This window comes from Natator depressus, chromosome 9 (assembly GCF_965152275.1).
Source record: "Natator depressus isolate rNatDep1 chromosome 9, rNatDep2.hap1, whole genome shotgun sequence".
Taxonomy (NCBI): domain Eukaryota; kingdom Metazoa; phylum Chordata; order Testudines; family Cheloniidae; genus Natator; species Natator depressus.
The window spans coordinates 73107087-73124348 of record NC_134242.1 but is presented as its reverse complement, the minus strand read 5'-3'; the positions used below and the strand labels follow the sequence as shown (position 1 = coordinate 73124348).

The following is a 17262-nucleotide window of genomic DNA, read 5'->3' as shown; positions in this document are numbered from 1 at the left end:
TGTTTAAGATCAGCAAGGATTTCACTGTTAAGCCAAGGTGGTTGACTGCCATATTTAGTATTCTTTCTACACATTGGGATGGTTTGTCCCTGTAACCTCAATAAGGATTCTTTAAAATACAGCCAGCTCTCCTGGACTCCTTTCCCCCTCATGTTCTTCTCCCAGGGGCTCCTGCCCTTCAGTTCCCTGAGGGAGTCAAAGTCTGCTTTTCTGAAGTCCAGGGTCCATATTCTGCTGCTCTCTTTTCTTCCTTGTGTCAGGATCCTGAAGTAGACCATCTTGTGGTCACTGCCTCCTAAGTTCCCATCCACTTTAGCTTCCCCTACCAATTCTTCCCAGTTTGTGAGCAGCAGGTCAAGAAGAGCTCTGCCCCTAGTTGATTCCTCCAGCACTTGCACCAGGAAATTGTCCCCTACACTATCCAAAAACTTCCTGGATTGTCTGTGCACCGCTGTATTGCTCTCCCAGCAGATGTCAGGATTCGAAGTCTCCCATGAGAACCAGGGTCTGCGATCTAGTAACTTCCATTAGTTGCCGGAAGAAAGCCTCGTCCACCTCATCCCCCTGGTCCGATGGTCTACAGCAGACTCCCACCACGACATCACCCTTGTTGCTCACACTTCTAAACTTAATCCAGAGACTCTCAGGTTTTTCTGCAGTTTCATCCTGCTCTCTTACATACAATGCAACTCCCCCACCTTTTCTGCCCTGCCTGTCCTTCCTGAACAGTTTATATCCATCCATGACAGTCATGTGAGTTATCCCACCAAGTCTCTGTTATTCCAATCACATCATAATTCCTTGACTGTGCCAGGACTTCCAGTTCTCCCTGCTTGTTTCCCAGGCTTCTTGCATTTGTGTTTTGGCACTTGAGATCACTCGCTGATCATCCCTCTTTCTCAGTATGAGGCAGGAGCCCTCCCCTCTTGTGCGCTCCTGCTCGTGCTTCCTCCCGGTATCCCACGTCCCCACTTACCTCAGGGCTTTGGTCTCCTTCCCCCGGTGAACCTAGTTTAAAGCCCTCCTAACTAGGTTAGCCAGCCTGCTTGCGAAGATGCTCTTCCCTCTCTTCATTAGGTGGAGCCCGTCTCTGCCTAGCACTCCTCCTTCTTGGAACACCATCCCATGGTCAAAGAATCCAAAGCCTTCTCTCCGACACTACCTGCATAGCCATTCGTTGACTTCCACGATTCGACGGTCTCTACCCAGGCCTTTTCCTTCCACGGGGAGGATGGACGAGAACACCACTTGCGCCTCAAACTCCTTTATGCTTCTTCCCAGAGCCACATAGTCTGCAGTGATCTGCTCAAGGTCATTCTTGGCAGTATCATTGGTGCCCACATGGAGAAGCAGGAAGGGGTAGTGATCTGAGGGCTTGACGAGTCTCGGCAGTCTCTCTGTCACATCATGAATCCTAGCTCCTGGCAAGCAGCAGAATTCTCAGTTTTCCTGGTCTGGGCGGCAGATAGATGACTCAGTCCCCCTGAGGAGAGAGTCCCCGACCACCACCACCCGCCTCCTTCTCTTGGGAGCGGTGGTCGTGGAACCCCTATCCCTAGGACAGTGCATCTCATGCCTTCCAATTGGCAGAGTCTCCATCTGTTCCCTTCCCTCAGATGTATCATCTAGTCCACTCTCCGCATTAGTACCTGTGGAGAGAACATGAAAATGATTGCTTACCTGTATCTGCGTTGCTGGTACATGGACGCTCCCCTTTCTTCTGCTGGAGGTCACATGCTGCCAAATTTCTTCATTGTCCTTCTGTCCCTGCTGCACAGCCTGCTGTGAATCTTCAGAATTTTGTGTCCGTAGAAGCATATCCTGACATCTGTCCAGGAAGTCTTCAGTTTCTCTTATGCAACGCAGGGTCGATACTTGTTTCTCCAGACCTTGAACCTTCTCTTCCAATACGGAGACCAGCTTGCACTTTGTACAGACAAAGTCGCTTCTGTCCCTGTGTAGGGATGCATGTCTTTTAAAATGGCACTACACCATAGAAGCTACACAAGGTTTTTTAACGCTGACTACTTTAAAAAAATGACAAAACCTTTCTCAAGGACCAGTTCTTAGCTAGATTTTCAATGATATTTTTAGTAGTTCAATTTATAATAAAATATCCATATTGCTCAGAGCTTTTTATCATTGTCTACTGATAATGATTGCACATTGTCCTCAATAACATATATTCTCACTGTTTTAATGGGTTTGTCATTAAGATTTCTCCTGCAAATAATTTATCATTAACAAGTTAATTATTTATCATTCTTCTCTAAGGAGCTCATGAAATAAGAGGTTTCTGAATTCTAAAAATATACCCATTTATGAAAATCAAAAGTAATTAGTTTTTCATGACATAAGCAGGTGATAATAAAACTAGCCTTTGTCAATTTCTAGGCAATGCAGAGAGATATAGCAGTTCATATGGAATTACAGTTAGTTTGCATATATATCAAGTACAATATCTGGTTTTAAAAAATGTTTAAAATGTCCTTATCTTTATAATTATTTTTAAAATGTAATTTACTTTTGAATTTTAATCCTATTCTCCAAAGCACTTGCAACCCCTCCCAGCTTGGTATCATCCACAAACTTTATAAGTGTACTCTCTATGCTATTATCTAAATCATTGATGAATATATTGAACAGAACAGGACCCAGAACCGATCCCTGTGGGACCCCACTCATTATACCCTCCAGCATGACTGTGAACCACTGATAACTACTCTTTGGGAACGATTTTCCAACCAGTCATGCACACTACCTTATAGTAGCTCCCTCTAGGTTGTATTTCCTTAGTTTGTTTATGAGAAGGTCATGCAAGACAGTATCAAAAGCCTTACTAAAGTCAAGGTATACCACATCTACCACTCCCCCCATCCACAAGGCTTGTTACCCTGTCAAAGAAAGTTATCAGGTTGGTTTGACAAGATTTGTTCTTGACAAATCCATGCTGACTGTTATTTATCACCTCATTATCTTCTAGGTGTTTGCAAATTGATTGCTTAATTATTTGCTCCATTATCTTTCCGGGTACAGAAGTTAAGCTGACTGGTCTGTAATTCCCTGGGTTGTCCTTATTTCCCTTTTTATAGATGGGCACTATATTTGCCCTTTTCCAGTCTTCTGGAATGTCTCCCGTCTTCCATGACTTTTCAAAGATAATTGCTAATGGCTCAGATATCTCCTCAGTCAGCTCCTTGAGTATTCTAGGATGCATTTCATCAGGCCCTTGTGATTTGAAGACATCTAACTTGTCTAAGTAATTTTTGACTTGTTTTTTCCCTATTTTAGACTCTGATCCTAACTCATTTTCACTGGCATTCACTATGTTAGACATCCAATCGCCACCAACCTTCTTGGTTTCTTTCAAGTGAGAAAGAACGTTATATGTCACCTTAAGATCCAAACCACCAGTTTTACCAGTTCCTTAGCTTGTTGTTCTGTACTTTCTCTTATCTCTGTTTCAGATACTACATTTTAAACCAGTTGCCCTTGAAGGTACCTGTACTGGGACATAGAACGAATATATCTTGCCTTTGACAATTTGTCTACTTTCTTTACAGTCATTAATATACAATGGTATTCCACATTTACCTTTATTTCTGTCTTTCCTGAACAGCACATGCCCTTCATTACCTGTATTCCTGTGATGACTGCTATGCCACCATGTTTCCATTATCCCTTTGGTGTCTGATTTCACTTCCTGCACCAGTAGTTCCAGTTCCTCCATTCTGTTACCCAGGCTCCTTCCATTGATGTACAGAAATCTTAGTTGTTTCCACTAGGCCTCACCCAGATGTTTCACCCTATTAGATGCAGTCATTTTACTGCCAGCATCACCTACCTGACTGTTACTCCTACCCTCTGTTATTCCTTTCTCCATTGCTGTATCCTCTTTTACTTGATTTTTCCTCCTGCTCGGAATTAGAATCAGGTGTGAAGATTACACCTGCATCTCCCAACTGTCTCCCCTGAATTCCTAGTTTAAAGCTCTTTTAATAGGTTGTGTCAACCTCCATCCCAGAATTCTGTTACCCTCCCTCCTCAGCTAGAGTCCATCCCATGAAAACAATCCTCTGTCCATGAATGTCTCCCAGTGGTGTCAAACATCCCAAAGCCTTCCTTAGAGCACCACTGCCTGTTGATCATCTGAATCTTGTCTCGCCTTCGCTTTTCTTCTCTAGGGACAGGTAGAATCCAAGTGAAGATCACCTGAGCCTCCATTTGTTTAAATGTCTTCCCCAGCCTGGTGTAGTCTTGATGACTCCTGGCGACCATCTAGTGTTAGTAGTATCATTTGTTCCCACATGATGGACAATCAGTGGATTCTTTCCTGCTCCCATTATTATCCTCTTCAGCCTGAGGTCTACATCCTGTATCTTAGGTCCCAGCAGACAACAGCTCTGGTGACAGGCCTGTCTGTTCTTTTTTGTAAGGAGTCCCCAATCACATAGACCTGCCTCTTCTTGGTGTTGGTGTGATTCTCTGGCCTTCCCCTTTCTGTTATTTCTTGCTGCAAGTCATCTAGTCTTCTGTTCTCACTGGCAATCTTCTGAGAGTCATCCTCTATCCTTCTGGGCTCCATACAATGGCTTTCTTGTAGGACTAGCTGTTCTTCTCTTCGTCTTTGTTCTCCCCTCTTCTGTAACTGCCTCCTCTCCCCTTCATTTTCCAACTCAGCAAACCTGTTCCTCAGCTCTGCTTCTCCTTCACTAGCCAGTCTTTTCATCTGCCTTGTTCTTGTAGTCAAATGTTTCCACTGGCTGCTTTCTCATCCAGCCATCCAACTCTCACGGTTCTCTTGTTCAGCATGCATCTGCAAGTTTGAGGTTTCCCTTCAGCCTCCTCTCTCCTTCCCTCCACCATCCACTCAAATCCCCTGTGAAACTCAATCATAGTTCCTAGCTGCATATTCAAACTTCTTCTCTTCTATTCCATCAGCTCTATCAGGCAGCACTTCATACAAATGAAGCACCTTTCAGGTACCCTGTCCAAAATAATGTACACCCCGTGGCTTCCACATCCAGTCTATTTAATTGTTTCTTCCATTCTTCAGATCACTACCTTTGTAGCTGGCATAGTCCTTCCTCCTGAACTCCTGTTAAGAAGAAAAAAAACACCACCATACCCATCTTTCCTCAAACTCCCTTGTTTTCAACTCTGTTTGCTGGCTCTTGTGCTGCTGACTGGCCAGCTGCCTGCTTTTATAGCCCTGCTGATTAGGGATGCCCTGCCCCTAATCAAGGTTCAGCTGTGATCAAAATGTCTGCTTCTTGCACAATACATTGCTCTATATCAGACTTTGCAAACTGAAAGCAAACCAGCAAGCAAACACATTGACAAACTGAAATCCACAATCATTCGGCACAAGTTGGATGTTCTTTATTTTGTGTATGCATATGTGCATGTAGAAATTCAACAATACTAAAAGATTGTTTAAAGAAAAAAGAATTACTGCTTTTTCTAGCGAGATAGGAGAGCAGGTAGTCATGCTGAACTGCCTTAATGCTTAGAGCTTCATTTGTGCAGCAGGAATAATGAACTAAGAGGCAAACAGCAAGGTCCTGTGAAGCTAAATGAACATTTAGCAGGTGAGTCATAGAATAGAGAAATGGAAAAGTCTCCAATTTATTATCATTAAAACAAACAACAGCCTGTATTCTAATTTTAAAACACTCAGCACTGTTGACACTGTCAACATGGAAAAATAATCCTATTTTTAGGCCCCCCCTTTGCTGAAATTTGCATGCTGATGTGATCAACATACAGTAGTTTCCAGGTGTATGAGATTATGTGATGATCCATGCTAGCGTGTGCTTTGCTTGCCTTGTAAAATAAGGAGAAGCAAAGTTTAGAGAACAATGTTGTGCAGAAAAAGGTAATTTTGCGTATAGAATAGATGACTATACCAAACATTTTCCTTCAGAGTAAATAATGGTGAGTAAATACTCAAGCTAGCTAAGGAAACTTAGGAGATAATTCTTGAAGCTCTCTCTTTATTTCAAGGATACTGTACAAATATATGAAAACATGGTACAAGAGTCTTTTCTGTAACCTATGTATTTTCTTGGGCCTTAAATATCCCATGGTTTGAGAGTCTAGGTCCTTGCTCTTCAGAAGGTCCCTGCTCTTTTCTGCTGTGTTGTTCAGATACATTCCCCTCCAGCTCTTCCCCTGAAGAGTCCTCCTAGGATTTTTAAGGAGATTGTTTCTACAGATCTGTTTTTTGATGAGGAACACAACATGTGGCTATCATGGGAATGATAACACTGACAGCGAAGACAACAAGATTGACAGTGTCATGGAATTTGGAGATTTTTAGCCTTTCCTGGGAAGAAAATATGCTCAGAATCTCATTTTCTTCTAAAACGCTTACACTATCTAACAGAAATGATAGAATAACACACTATGGTAAATGTGGAGTGCTATAGTACCTGTTACCCAAGCGTCTCACACATACATGCATTATGTTCCATAATATCTCTCTGAGGTAGGTAAGTATTGTTACAACTGTTTTACAGATGGGAAACTAAGGCCCAGAGAGATTAACTGACTTTTGATTAGCTTTACACAAGCAGGTTGGTGTCAGAGCTGGGAATAGAACCTGATTTAAAGTTGCGTGTGATAACCTCTAGGCAATATTCTCTACTGATCTAGTCTGTTTGATATTCATTAAGAACTACTAGGAAATAGAAAACCACTTTGGGATTTTTACCCACGAAAGCTTATGCCCAAATAAATCTGTTAGTCTTTAAGGTGCCACTGGACTCCTCTTTGTTTTTGTGGATACAGACTAACACAGCTACCTCTGACAGGAAATAGAAATTCATCAAGGGATATTTACAACACAGTACCAACCTTCAACATGAATGACAATCATATAAATTAATGCCATGCAGGCAAAGGTGCCCAGTACATCAGATATTAGTTACATTTTGTAATGTATTGGAGGAAAAACAATAGCTTATACTGTATATTTGGACCTGAAACCACAGCCCTATATTTGGCTTCATCCAATCTCATACTTTCACTCCTTTATGATACTTCATGAAGAGGTCCCTGCTGGCAAACAGTGGATATTGATATACTGATATACAAAAAAAAATGTTCTTTACTCGTGGCAGAATTCATGCTTCTTTTACTGCATAAAATCTACTAAAAATTATGTAAACAATACATAAATATTTCAAAAATTCTATAATACACTTTTTTTTTGCGCATTGAGACCATTGTTTACATTATATATAATTTTTTAATCCCTTTTAGCATTTAGCTTTATAGGATGATAGAAGGTATATTCATAAATACAAATTGAAAATTCATAGCTTGTTTTTTAAACTTAAATGCTCAAATGGAAAAGCAGGGAAAAAAATGTATGCAAAATAACCAAGAATCCTGAAAATATCTCTAAGCAGTTTTCAACAAGAGACACAAGTGAAATCCCTTCAGAGTTAGTGATACTGTTCTTTGTGTTATAATTATCATTTATAATAATTTGGGAACTTCAGTTCCTCTCAGTGGAACTATTGGTAATTCAAACAAATGATATTTTATCTTTAATTAATCCCTCAAAGAAGTCCCATTATTGTTGTCCAATGATATTGTCTCTCCTATCCCCCTGCCCCCAAAAATTAAACAGCTGCAGTTATAACACTGAGGATGCCGTTTGTAATTATTTCATGACTATTATTTCTCTTCCTACAGAGAAATGCAATGATAATTCAGTGGCAAGGATAATTAAAAATTATCAATTTTGTTTAGAAAACAAGAAAAATTATAGAATTACATTAGTATTTTCAAATTTCTCTGGTTACTCTATATCTTTAGGAATAAAATAAGCATTTCATCTCCATTATACAAAATAAGCAACAAATAATAATCAAAAAATAACTGCATCAGCAGCATCATTTCTGTCCAAGAAAAATCAAATATAATTTATAAATGATGCTCCTATTTGCAAGGAATGGACTGTAATGCAGTTCCATTTTAATAGACCATCTCAGTTTAACACAAGACTTCCTTCACGTTTAAGTAAGTTACGTGGAAATCTTTCAAAGTTCCATTATGGGCTGTCTCCTCAGGTTGGCTGGCAGTTAAAGAACCTTGTAAATGCATTGCGGGAAGACCCAAATGGAGTGATCTTAACCTTGAAGAAACGTCCTCAAAACACCCTGGTTTCTGCTCCTGCACTTCTGAAGAATGTGAGGTGGAAGCCTCTAGCACTTCAGGTAAGAAGGTTGTTGAAACTGTAGTGTTTTATAGTAAATGCTATCTTTTGTTAAAGAGCAAGGTGGTAGAGTGGTTATTCCTTCCAAACAGAAGCTACAGTTATAACTATAGTACAGTTCATAATGACATAATGACTGGTACTGTAAGCCTATGACAGACTGAGAAAATTAGTGAAATGGTGCTGGGTCACACTCATGGCCCAAAGATCAGCACTCTCGAACAACCAGGCTAATTGTTTTTCCTCCACATCTTTGTATGAGCGGGGACCAAAGGAGTCAAAAGAGACAGAGAACAGCTGCAAACATTAATATATTCAATATATCTAACCGTTCTGACCCAACTCCAACTCAGTTGCTTACTGTCTCCAGCAAAAGCAATACAGCCCTTCCAATTATTCTGCATTTCCATCATATCCCAGCAAGTCTTTTGTAATCTTTTTAAGAGGGGATTCCAATCCCTTTGGATTTCTGACATGGTCTATTTATTTTCCACATTTTTGGCCAACAGGATTATGGTTCATTTGCAGAACCAGTAATACTTTTATGCTTACTTATTCCATGGAAGCCTGCCAATATGAAAATAAGCACTTATAAAGAATAATGGTTGGTCTGCTTGTCAGTTTGGTTTTCCTCAACATGCTAAAAGTTTCCTATGCTTTCCTGTGATTTGTAGCTGGAAAATATTGACATATGTGGTAGAGACTGACCCACCAAAAAACTTAAAAGGAAAACTACTAAAGGCAACTTTCCTGAATAAGCAAATGGATATGGCTGCTTATCTCTACCTTTTAAAATTGTAGAAGATTCACTAAGAAGTTTCTGCACTTTTATGATGTACAAACCAAGTTTGGAGATTTTGCTGGATCATTCAAAAAAAAAAGTGAATAGTTTTCTTAATCCAGTCTGAATAAATAAACTTGTTTATTATGTCCCATATTTCTCTTTCCTTAATCACAACCAAAGAGCGTGTCCTCCCTTCTGCCTCTACATGTTTCCCAACTTTTATTCTCAACAGTGATCACATCCCCATTAGCTGTCTAGCTGATCCTCACAGTCTGGAAGCTCTGACATTTGTTCAGTTCCTTTCTCCCTCTCAAAGCTAACACCTGGACTGAGTAACCTGCCCCTAAGAGGGACTTTCTGACACACAAAATATTCAAAACATTGCAGATTTTTCTAACAGTAGGTCACAAAAATCAAACTTTCCTATCCACTAGAATGCTTGAAGACCTAAAGAGAAAGGCAGCTATTCATTTAGTTAATCTGGAACCTTCTTGGACAGCAAAATAGAGTTGACAAGTAGAGATCCCTCCTTTGTGCCAGCACATTAATTATGTTGTTAAAGAACCTGAAAAGAAACAGAACACAGGTCCAAGAAGCTCTGTCAGAATGGAAGTGATCAGTGCTATTATATATAGCATCCAATTTCCTCTATGATACAATGGGTTGCTGCATTGTCACCACAGCCATGATAGTTGGATCAATGGGAGCACATTAAGCTAGTTCACTAGTGAGCAGTAGTTTCTGCTTTTGTGGTGCGCCTCATTGAGGAAACCAGAATTAAATATTTTATATTATGTTATTCCATGCATTTTCTTCACTTAGGGACCAGCAAGGCATGTTGTATTTATCATTGTCTCCACTAGACCATGTTTCTCCAATAAGGAGGAAATATTAAAAATGAAGGAAACTGGTAAAATTGTACATTGCTATTTCTCACATTTTTTCCAGAGTAATGCCACTGTTCTTCATGAGTACCCTCTAAGAGCAGATTTTTGTCAAACAAGATGTCTGAAACCATTGAAGCTAGATTTAGCTTTTTTTTTTTCTCCCAGTGTCTTTCGTTCTTTAGGCACTCAGATGCCACAGTGATGAAGACTGTATAAGAGCCTAGATAGATTTCAAGATACCAGTTTTTTATTTCATCTATCTCTTACTGCAAGGAGACACCAAAAAATGCCAGACCTAACTTGTGATATATTTTCCAGGCATTTGATTTATGCACATGCAAATATTTTATGCATATGTAAATTAGGTAATTGTGCCACCAGGGTAATTTTCCAATCTGAACATAAATGATTACTTTTGTGCACAGATGCAGGCTTTAAGTGCAGAAATGAATTTTGAGAACAAAATATACAGTACACTGGCTGAAACTGTGGCCCTGTACACTATGTCTTGTGAATTGACTCTCTCATGAACTGAAGAATTCTTTGTTTTTTAAAGAATACCTTGCTTCCCTCCCAAGATTCACGGAAATTAAATATTATGCAGTGAGATTCTACTGTAGAGGTAATCTCTCTGCCAAGAAACTGTTTAATGGAGACTCATGGTCATGTAACAGGAATTCAAACAAACCTCAAGGCATAAAAGAGATGATTTGTTTATAGAATCCTGTGACAGATCCAGATGAACACTCTCCCTGTAGGACACAAACTGCTGTGAGGGGATCTAGCAGCTGAATCCCTCAGTGTTTTAAGCCTCTGGAGCCTGTACAAAGGCTCTGCCCTGGCCTTGGGGCTTCTAGACACACTCTTGAGGTGCAGAGTATCCCTTTATGGGAGCTGTGACTACGTGGCCCACTGCCTAGCCCCTGGCATCAGTGCTGACTCCTCAGACTCCCTTGTAGCTGAAACTTGCCTTCTCCCAGAGCTCCATCTGTATGCGTGTTCTGGGCCCATGGTTTACCTCTTCCGGAGGCATGTGGTGGTAGGTGTAACACATATCACACACAGACTTATTTCACACAAGATTCTAAAACACAGTTCCTCTTTACTAAATCCAAGAAATACACAAATCATCACAGAGCCCTTTTGTCAATCTCACAAAATGAATCCTTTTGGGAATCCTTTTAAGCTACTGTAGTGATATATAGAACTCTGCATTTCTATCATGAAACATTATGAAACCATATCATGGATTTACCTACACTTGGCCCAGATACTACTCCTTTCACAGTGCACAACAGAAAGACAAATATTGCAGTGTTACCAACTCTCAAGATTTTCTTGGGAATCTCACAATAACTGATGTTTTTCTTAAAGCCTGAGCTCCTGGAGGCATGTGGTTAGGTGAAAAAAAATCTCTTCTTACATTTTAAAAAAGGAAGTTTGTAGCCCTCATGGTTGCGGAGAAAAGCTTGCAGACATGAATCAAATTAAAAAAAAAAAAAAAACGTATGATTTCAAATCATATCTAAAGATTTTGGGGAGCCTTACTCAGATTTTTGAATGCTTGAGGTTGGTGACATTGATATTTAATCTACATATTCATTCTCACCAGCTCAAATCATCTCCTTCAGAAATATTTGATGTAACATGTGCATTTACCCCATTTTTGGTCACAGTGGGAGCTGGATCAGGCTCTACATGAATGAGGTAATATTTGGTAGGTTGGCATTAGCTGAACAGCTTACTGGCTAACACTCTTTATGGCTGCAAGTGGTGTAAACCTGCTGCTTGATGCTGATATAAAACTACTCAGAGAGAGAGAAACATTTTTTTTAACTCGTATTGTTGTTTGTTGGTGTCATGCAGCTCTAATGTCTTCTTCTACCTCATAGATTAAGGTTTTAGAAGTGGGGGGCTCAGGGTTCCTATCATATTCTGAGGTAGATCCTTTCTGTTGCTCCCATACCTCTCTCTCTCTCTCAGAATTGCCCATGAAGACAATTTTTCCCCATGGCTGTGAGGATGGAAGGCTTTATCAAGAGCTGCTGTTCATGATATCCCATTGTTTATCTAGAAGGGATCAATATAAGTGTATAATTTAGTTGCGTTATTCCCTGAAATACAAACATACCATCTCCATAATTTATAAATCCATGAGACCAGCAAATTAGAGTTCCAGTACAGAATATGAACTTTAATCTCCTATAGGCTGTACCCTTGTTAATCTGCGAAATCACCAGATCAGTTAGTTGTAATGAGTGCTCTTTCTTTCTATGACTAGAACAAGAACTTCATATTCACTGAGATTTCAGACATGCTCTCTTCAGTGAGATAAACATCACCATGCTTCTAATCAGGTTCTGGAGATGATAGATCAGAATAAAACAGTTTCAACATTCATATAAATAAAAAATTACATACCTTCCTCTTGTTCTTTTCCGGAAAAAATATATTATTTGTGGCTCATTCTGCCACCTTCACTCACCTTAGTAGTACCTTACTTCTGAAAGTAATTTCATAGACTCCAATGAGACTATTCACTTCAGTAAGGTTGGTGGGCTTTGGCCCTATATAACTGAATCAATAAAATTATATACACGTAAGTGTATTGGCCCATATTAAACATAAATAAGTCACATGACATGTCAAACATCTAAAAATGTTAGAAATGTTAAAACCTTTTTTAACCTAAACTTCCATTAATTTAAAAGTTTTATATTTTATGTTCTCATCACACAGCCACGCTCCCATTGAAATCACTAACAAAATTGCAGGTGAATACACTGGGATCGGAAAGCTGTTCCTTAGTTATTAACCACTGGCAAATGGGCTAGATAAAATGAAATGCCACTTAAAAAGTACCCTTTATAATATATAATTTATGCCATATTCTTCTGTTTTCTGTAAGCACCAGAGCCTTTACATTGAGTAGTACAGTAAAATAAATATTTTCTGTCTATTCTCCCAACTTTTCTAAGGGATAACTACTTATATTTGATGGGAGGAATTGAACCTTGTTGCCTTGTTTATTTCTGTACATCTGCAATAAATAAATGATGTAAAAATTTGTGAGCATTTTTAGTCACCTTTAATGTAATGATCAGTGTAAGAAATCAGTGAAACCAGAGGCCTTGAATTTAAAACTTTTACTTAGACTAAGTATGTGAAAAGTTGAACATTTATAAAATAAACTTTGTGTACTTTTAAGTTCATCAATCAGTGCAGTAGCTATCTCTGTCTAATGAGTCACCCATCACTGTCATATCTGAGTGCCTAACATACTGTTTTCATATTTTCATACTGTTGGTTGTTTACATGTATGAAATGTGTTTATTTTGGGTTCATGTGACCCTTAACACAGTCCTCACACACAAGTTCTGTTTTGATTGATTGAGCTTTTAATAAATGTTTGTTTTGTGTAGAGAAACATTATCATGCTAATTTCCCATAGCTTATTCCCACAGCTGTTTTAGCTGTCCTTGTTATAGATGGCAGGAGGTTCACAGTACACCAGAACCTTTGCAATTCTGCATAATGGACACACAGGGAGATTCTGTACTATCTGCGACCAGTTCTGCATAGGCTGTCATGAAGAGGATTGGGGAAATTGTTCATGATCATACAGATCCAGTAGCCACATACACCCACATACAGGACAAAGGTGGTGATTTTTCTATACGAACCCAGGGTCTGAATTAGCGAACGTGCAGGAGTGTGTGATGCCTTGCCGATGAATTAAAGGACTGGATTCTGTCTCCCCAACCCTTGTTCATTTTCCAGTTCGCTATTGTTTTATGAGTAGTGGACATGGTAGACATTACACCTTTAATGCACTGAAGAATCCTCCAAGCAAGAGGTATGCTTTTATAAACTGACCACTGGCTTTTGGAGCCAAGAAACCCTAGGCTCTAATTCTGGGTCTTGACACTAACTCTTTCTGTGGCTGTGGCTGATTCATGTGACCTCTCTGACTATGTTCCATTTCTGTTTGGGGCATACTAATACCTCTGACACTCAGAGGTGCTGTAGTGGGATGTTATGGAGAGTAATTAATTATTGGAAAATACTCTGCAGGTCTAAAGAGCTATATAAGAGCTCATTATTTAAAGAATGGATATACTGACGGGGAATTATTAAAAACTCATTGTGGAGATCAGTATTTTCCCCCTGCCAATGACTACATCAGCTTTATTCAATGAAAAAAATCAAAAGATGATTTTCTTAAAACGGCCAACAATGCATACTTAGCCTAGTATCTAAAATGTTTATTTTTCATCATCATAGTTATTTTATCATAATTATAATGGAATCATATAACTCTTGTCTATTTACATAATGTCATGTGCACATAGTACATCACAGCTGTAAACAATGGCAGTGTTCTTGCCCAGGGAATTCACGGAGTCATTCATACAAAACAATGACAAAAGTGAGGGCAGATAGCACCACAGAGGCATGGACTGTCTCTCGCTGTTTGTATAGAACCTAGTATAATTAGGCTCCAATCTTAGGTAAGGCATCTAGCCAGTGCTTTAATACAAATAATAATTCCTCTTTCAATTTAGTAATACAGATTCTGTAATTAGAATTTAAGAACATAAGAATGGCCATACTGTGTCAGACCTATGGTCCATCTAGCTCAGTATCCTGTCTTCCAACAGTGATAAGTGCTTGATGCTTCAAAGGGAATGAACAGAATGGGGAATTTATTGAGTGATCCATCCCCCGTCATCCAGTCACACCTGCTGTCAGTCAGAGGTTTAGGGACACCCAGAGCACAGGTTTGCATCCCCAACCTGGCTAATAGCCATTCATGGGCCTATCCTCCATGAAATTATCTAATTCTTTTTTGAATCCTGTTATAGTTGTGGCCTTAACAACCTCCCTTGGCAATGAGTTCCACAGGTTGGCTGTGTGTTGTGTGAAGAAGTACTTCCTTATGTTTGTTTTAAACCTGCTGCCTATTAATTTTTTGGGTGACCCCAGGCTCTTGTGTTCTGTGAAGGGGTAAATATCACTTGCTTATTTGCTTTCTCCCCACCCTTGATGATTTTATAGACCCCTATCATATCCCCCACTTAGTCATCTCTTTTCCAAGTTGAACAGGCCCAGTCTTTTTTAATCTGTCCTCATATGGAAGCTGTCCCGTACTCCTAATAATTTTTGTCACCCGACTCAGTACTTTTCCAATTCTAATATACCTTTATTGAGATGGTGAGACCAGACCTGCATGCATTATTCAAGGTGTGGACGTACCATGTATTTATATAGTGGCATTATGATTTTTTTCTATCTTAATATCTATCCTTTTCCTAATTGTTCCTAACATGCTGTTAGCTTTTTTGAATGCTGCTGCACATTGAGCAAATATTTTCAGAGAACTATCCACAATGATTCCCAGATCTTTATCTTGAGTGTTAACAGCTAATTTAGACCCAGTCATTTTGTATGTATAATTGGGATTATGTTTTCCAATATGAATTACTTTGCATTTATCAACATTGCATTTCATCTGCCATTTTGTTGCCCAGTCACCCAATTTGATGAGATTCCTTTGTAATTCTTTGCAGTCTGCTTTGGACTTAACTATCTTGAGTAATTTTGTATCATCTACAAACTTTGCCACCTCATTGTTTACCCCTTTTTCCAGATCATTTATGAATATGTTGAACAGCACAGGTCCCAGTATAGATCTTGGGGGACCCCACTATTTACCTCTCCACTGTGAAAATTGTTCAATTACCCTTTCTTTCCTTAGTTGACAATTTTGTTGGTGTTGCACAAAGCATAACTGAGTCCAGCTTACTCTTCCATAGCACTGTTACATTGGTCAAAAAAGATGCAAACCCCTAAATTTTTACCTGATGTTTTTAGCCAAACAACATGTAAAATGCAGTTTTGAGATCTTATATTTCTTGACTATAGAACATGAAACAGTGACTTTAAGCCTAAATTGTCCCCAATAGGCATTGATGGTGGAAAGTTCACCTGCAACCCAGTGATGCTCAACAGTGTAGTCTGCAAAGCAGAGAAGGCCAGGCTCCAGCTTTTGTCTTGGGCAGCTTCTGTCAGGACTGCTCCTATAATGCTGCTGCTTGCCATTCTCCCTCAGACACCATTACCTACATACAGGTACAGGGGAATGCAAATTGCACCCATTCTGCCTTCAAGGCTTAATCGAGCCCTAAGTCTTGTGCACTTAAAATGTTTTAAGTGCTGTATAAACAATAAGCATTCTTATTATTTATCATCATTAAGGGTTTTCCCTATATATGAAGGAATATGTGTTTTTAAAAGCAAAAATGCTAGCTTCTCAATTAGCATAACATTTTAAAAATCCACATCTCTCTCATATGTCTAAGAGGAAACCAAAGTTATCAAAACGTGCCTCTTGAGTCTCAGTTTATTTCAGTAAGATCTAAAATTTCACAAACTAATGAAGAATTTGTCTTTGCTTCCACATGTTGTTTCCCTATTTGACCCAAATTTCAGGTGCTTCAGCTCCGTGTTTATCAAGAAAGATAAGACAAATACTTCTCTATTTATTCACTAAAAATAAACCCTGATAACTTCACTCAGTTTTAAAACAATATTTTATATATATTTTTTTAAATGTAGAGGATTATTTCTAAGTGGAATCATCCTTCCTACTGCAGGCAGTAGGCCCAGCACACAGACCTTGCTGTCAGTTGTGCTTGAAATATAGAACTCCATATTGCAGCCCATTTTCTGACTAGTAAAACTTTCAGCAACAGGGAAAGTTACATAATGAAACTTCTGTGTTACAAATAGTTAGTTCCTATTCTATGTAATATGGTAAGCGCTTAGGGATATTCTCTGTCATATGGCTTAATTAGCTGAATATCCTTAACCATATGAATTTGGCTACAGGGTGCCTTTTGTAATGGATAATTTCTGCAATGTTGTAAGAACAGGCCTGGGAGCAATGTGGATGGGCAAATGACAAGTTGATGGTTCTTGTGCAGCTCTCTGAGATTACTTCTCTTTGTATTAGAGGGTTTTTTAATTCACTGTTCAGATACGGTGTCCAGACAGCTTTACTTTGCAATCATATATTCTGTATATTTGCCCAAACTTCTCTCAACCAAGATAAGTAGGCAAAGACGGAAAAAGCAAAGAAGAAAAGCCTATTCTACATAATGTTACTATGCCTGAGAACTCTTGCTAGCAATTGCGTTAACAAGCACAATGCTGAATACCATTTAGAAGTCAGTGTGGACTAGGATGAACCCTGTTCAGCATTGTGTCACTTGACATGACTGTTCTGAGCAGTATTCAGCCCCAGTAACATTTGGTAGTGGAAATTTGACCCAAAGAAGATACTACTACATTAAGCACTGATG

General features: G+C 39.2%; 1 protein-coding gene across 2 annotated transcripts in view; it reads left to right on the top strand.

Moving 5' to 3' along the window:
- LOC141994242 (connector enhancer of kinase suppressor of ras 2-like) overlaps window positions 1–17262 on the top strand; it is a 530195-nt gene that overhangs the window by 325776 nt on the left and 187157 nt on the right. Inside the window, exon 9 of one of the 2 annotated variants that reach the window (XM_074964466.1) lies at window positions 8082–8228. The exons of the other annotated variant lie outside the window; for it this stretch is intronic. Coding sequence (XP_074820567.1) covers window positions 8082–8228 — 147 coding nt within the window. The remainder of the gene's footprint in view (window positions 1–8081; window positions 8229–17262) is intronic. 2 annotated transcript variants of the gene reach the window in all.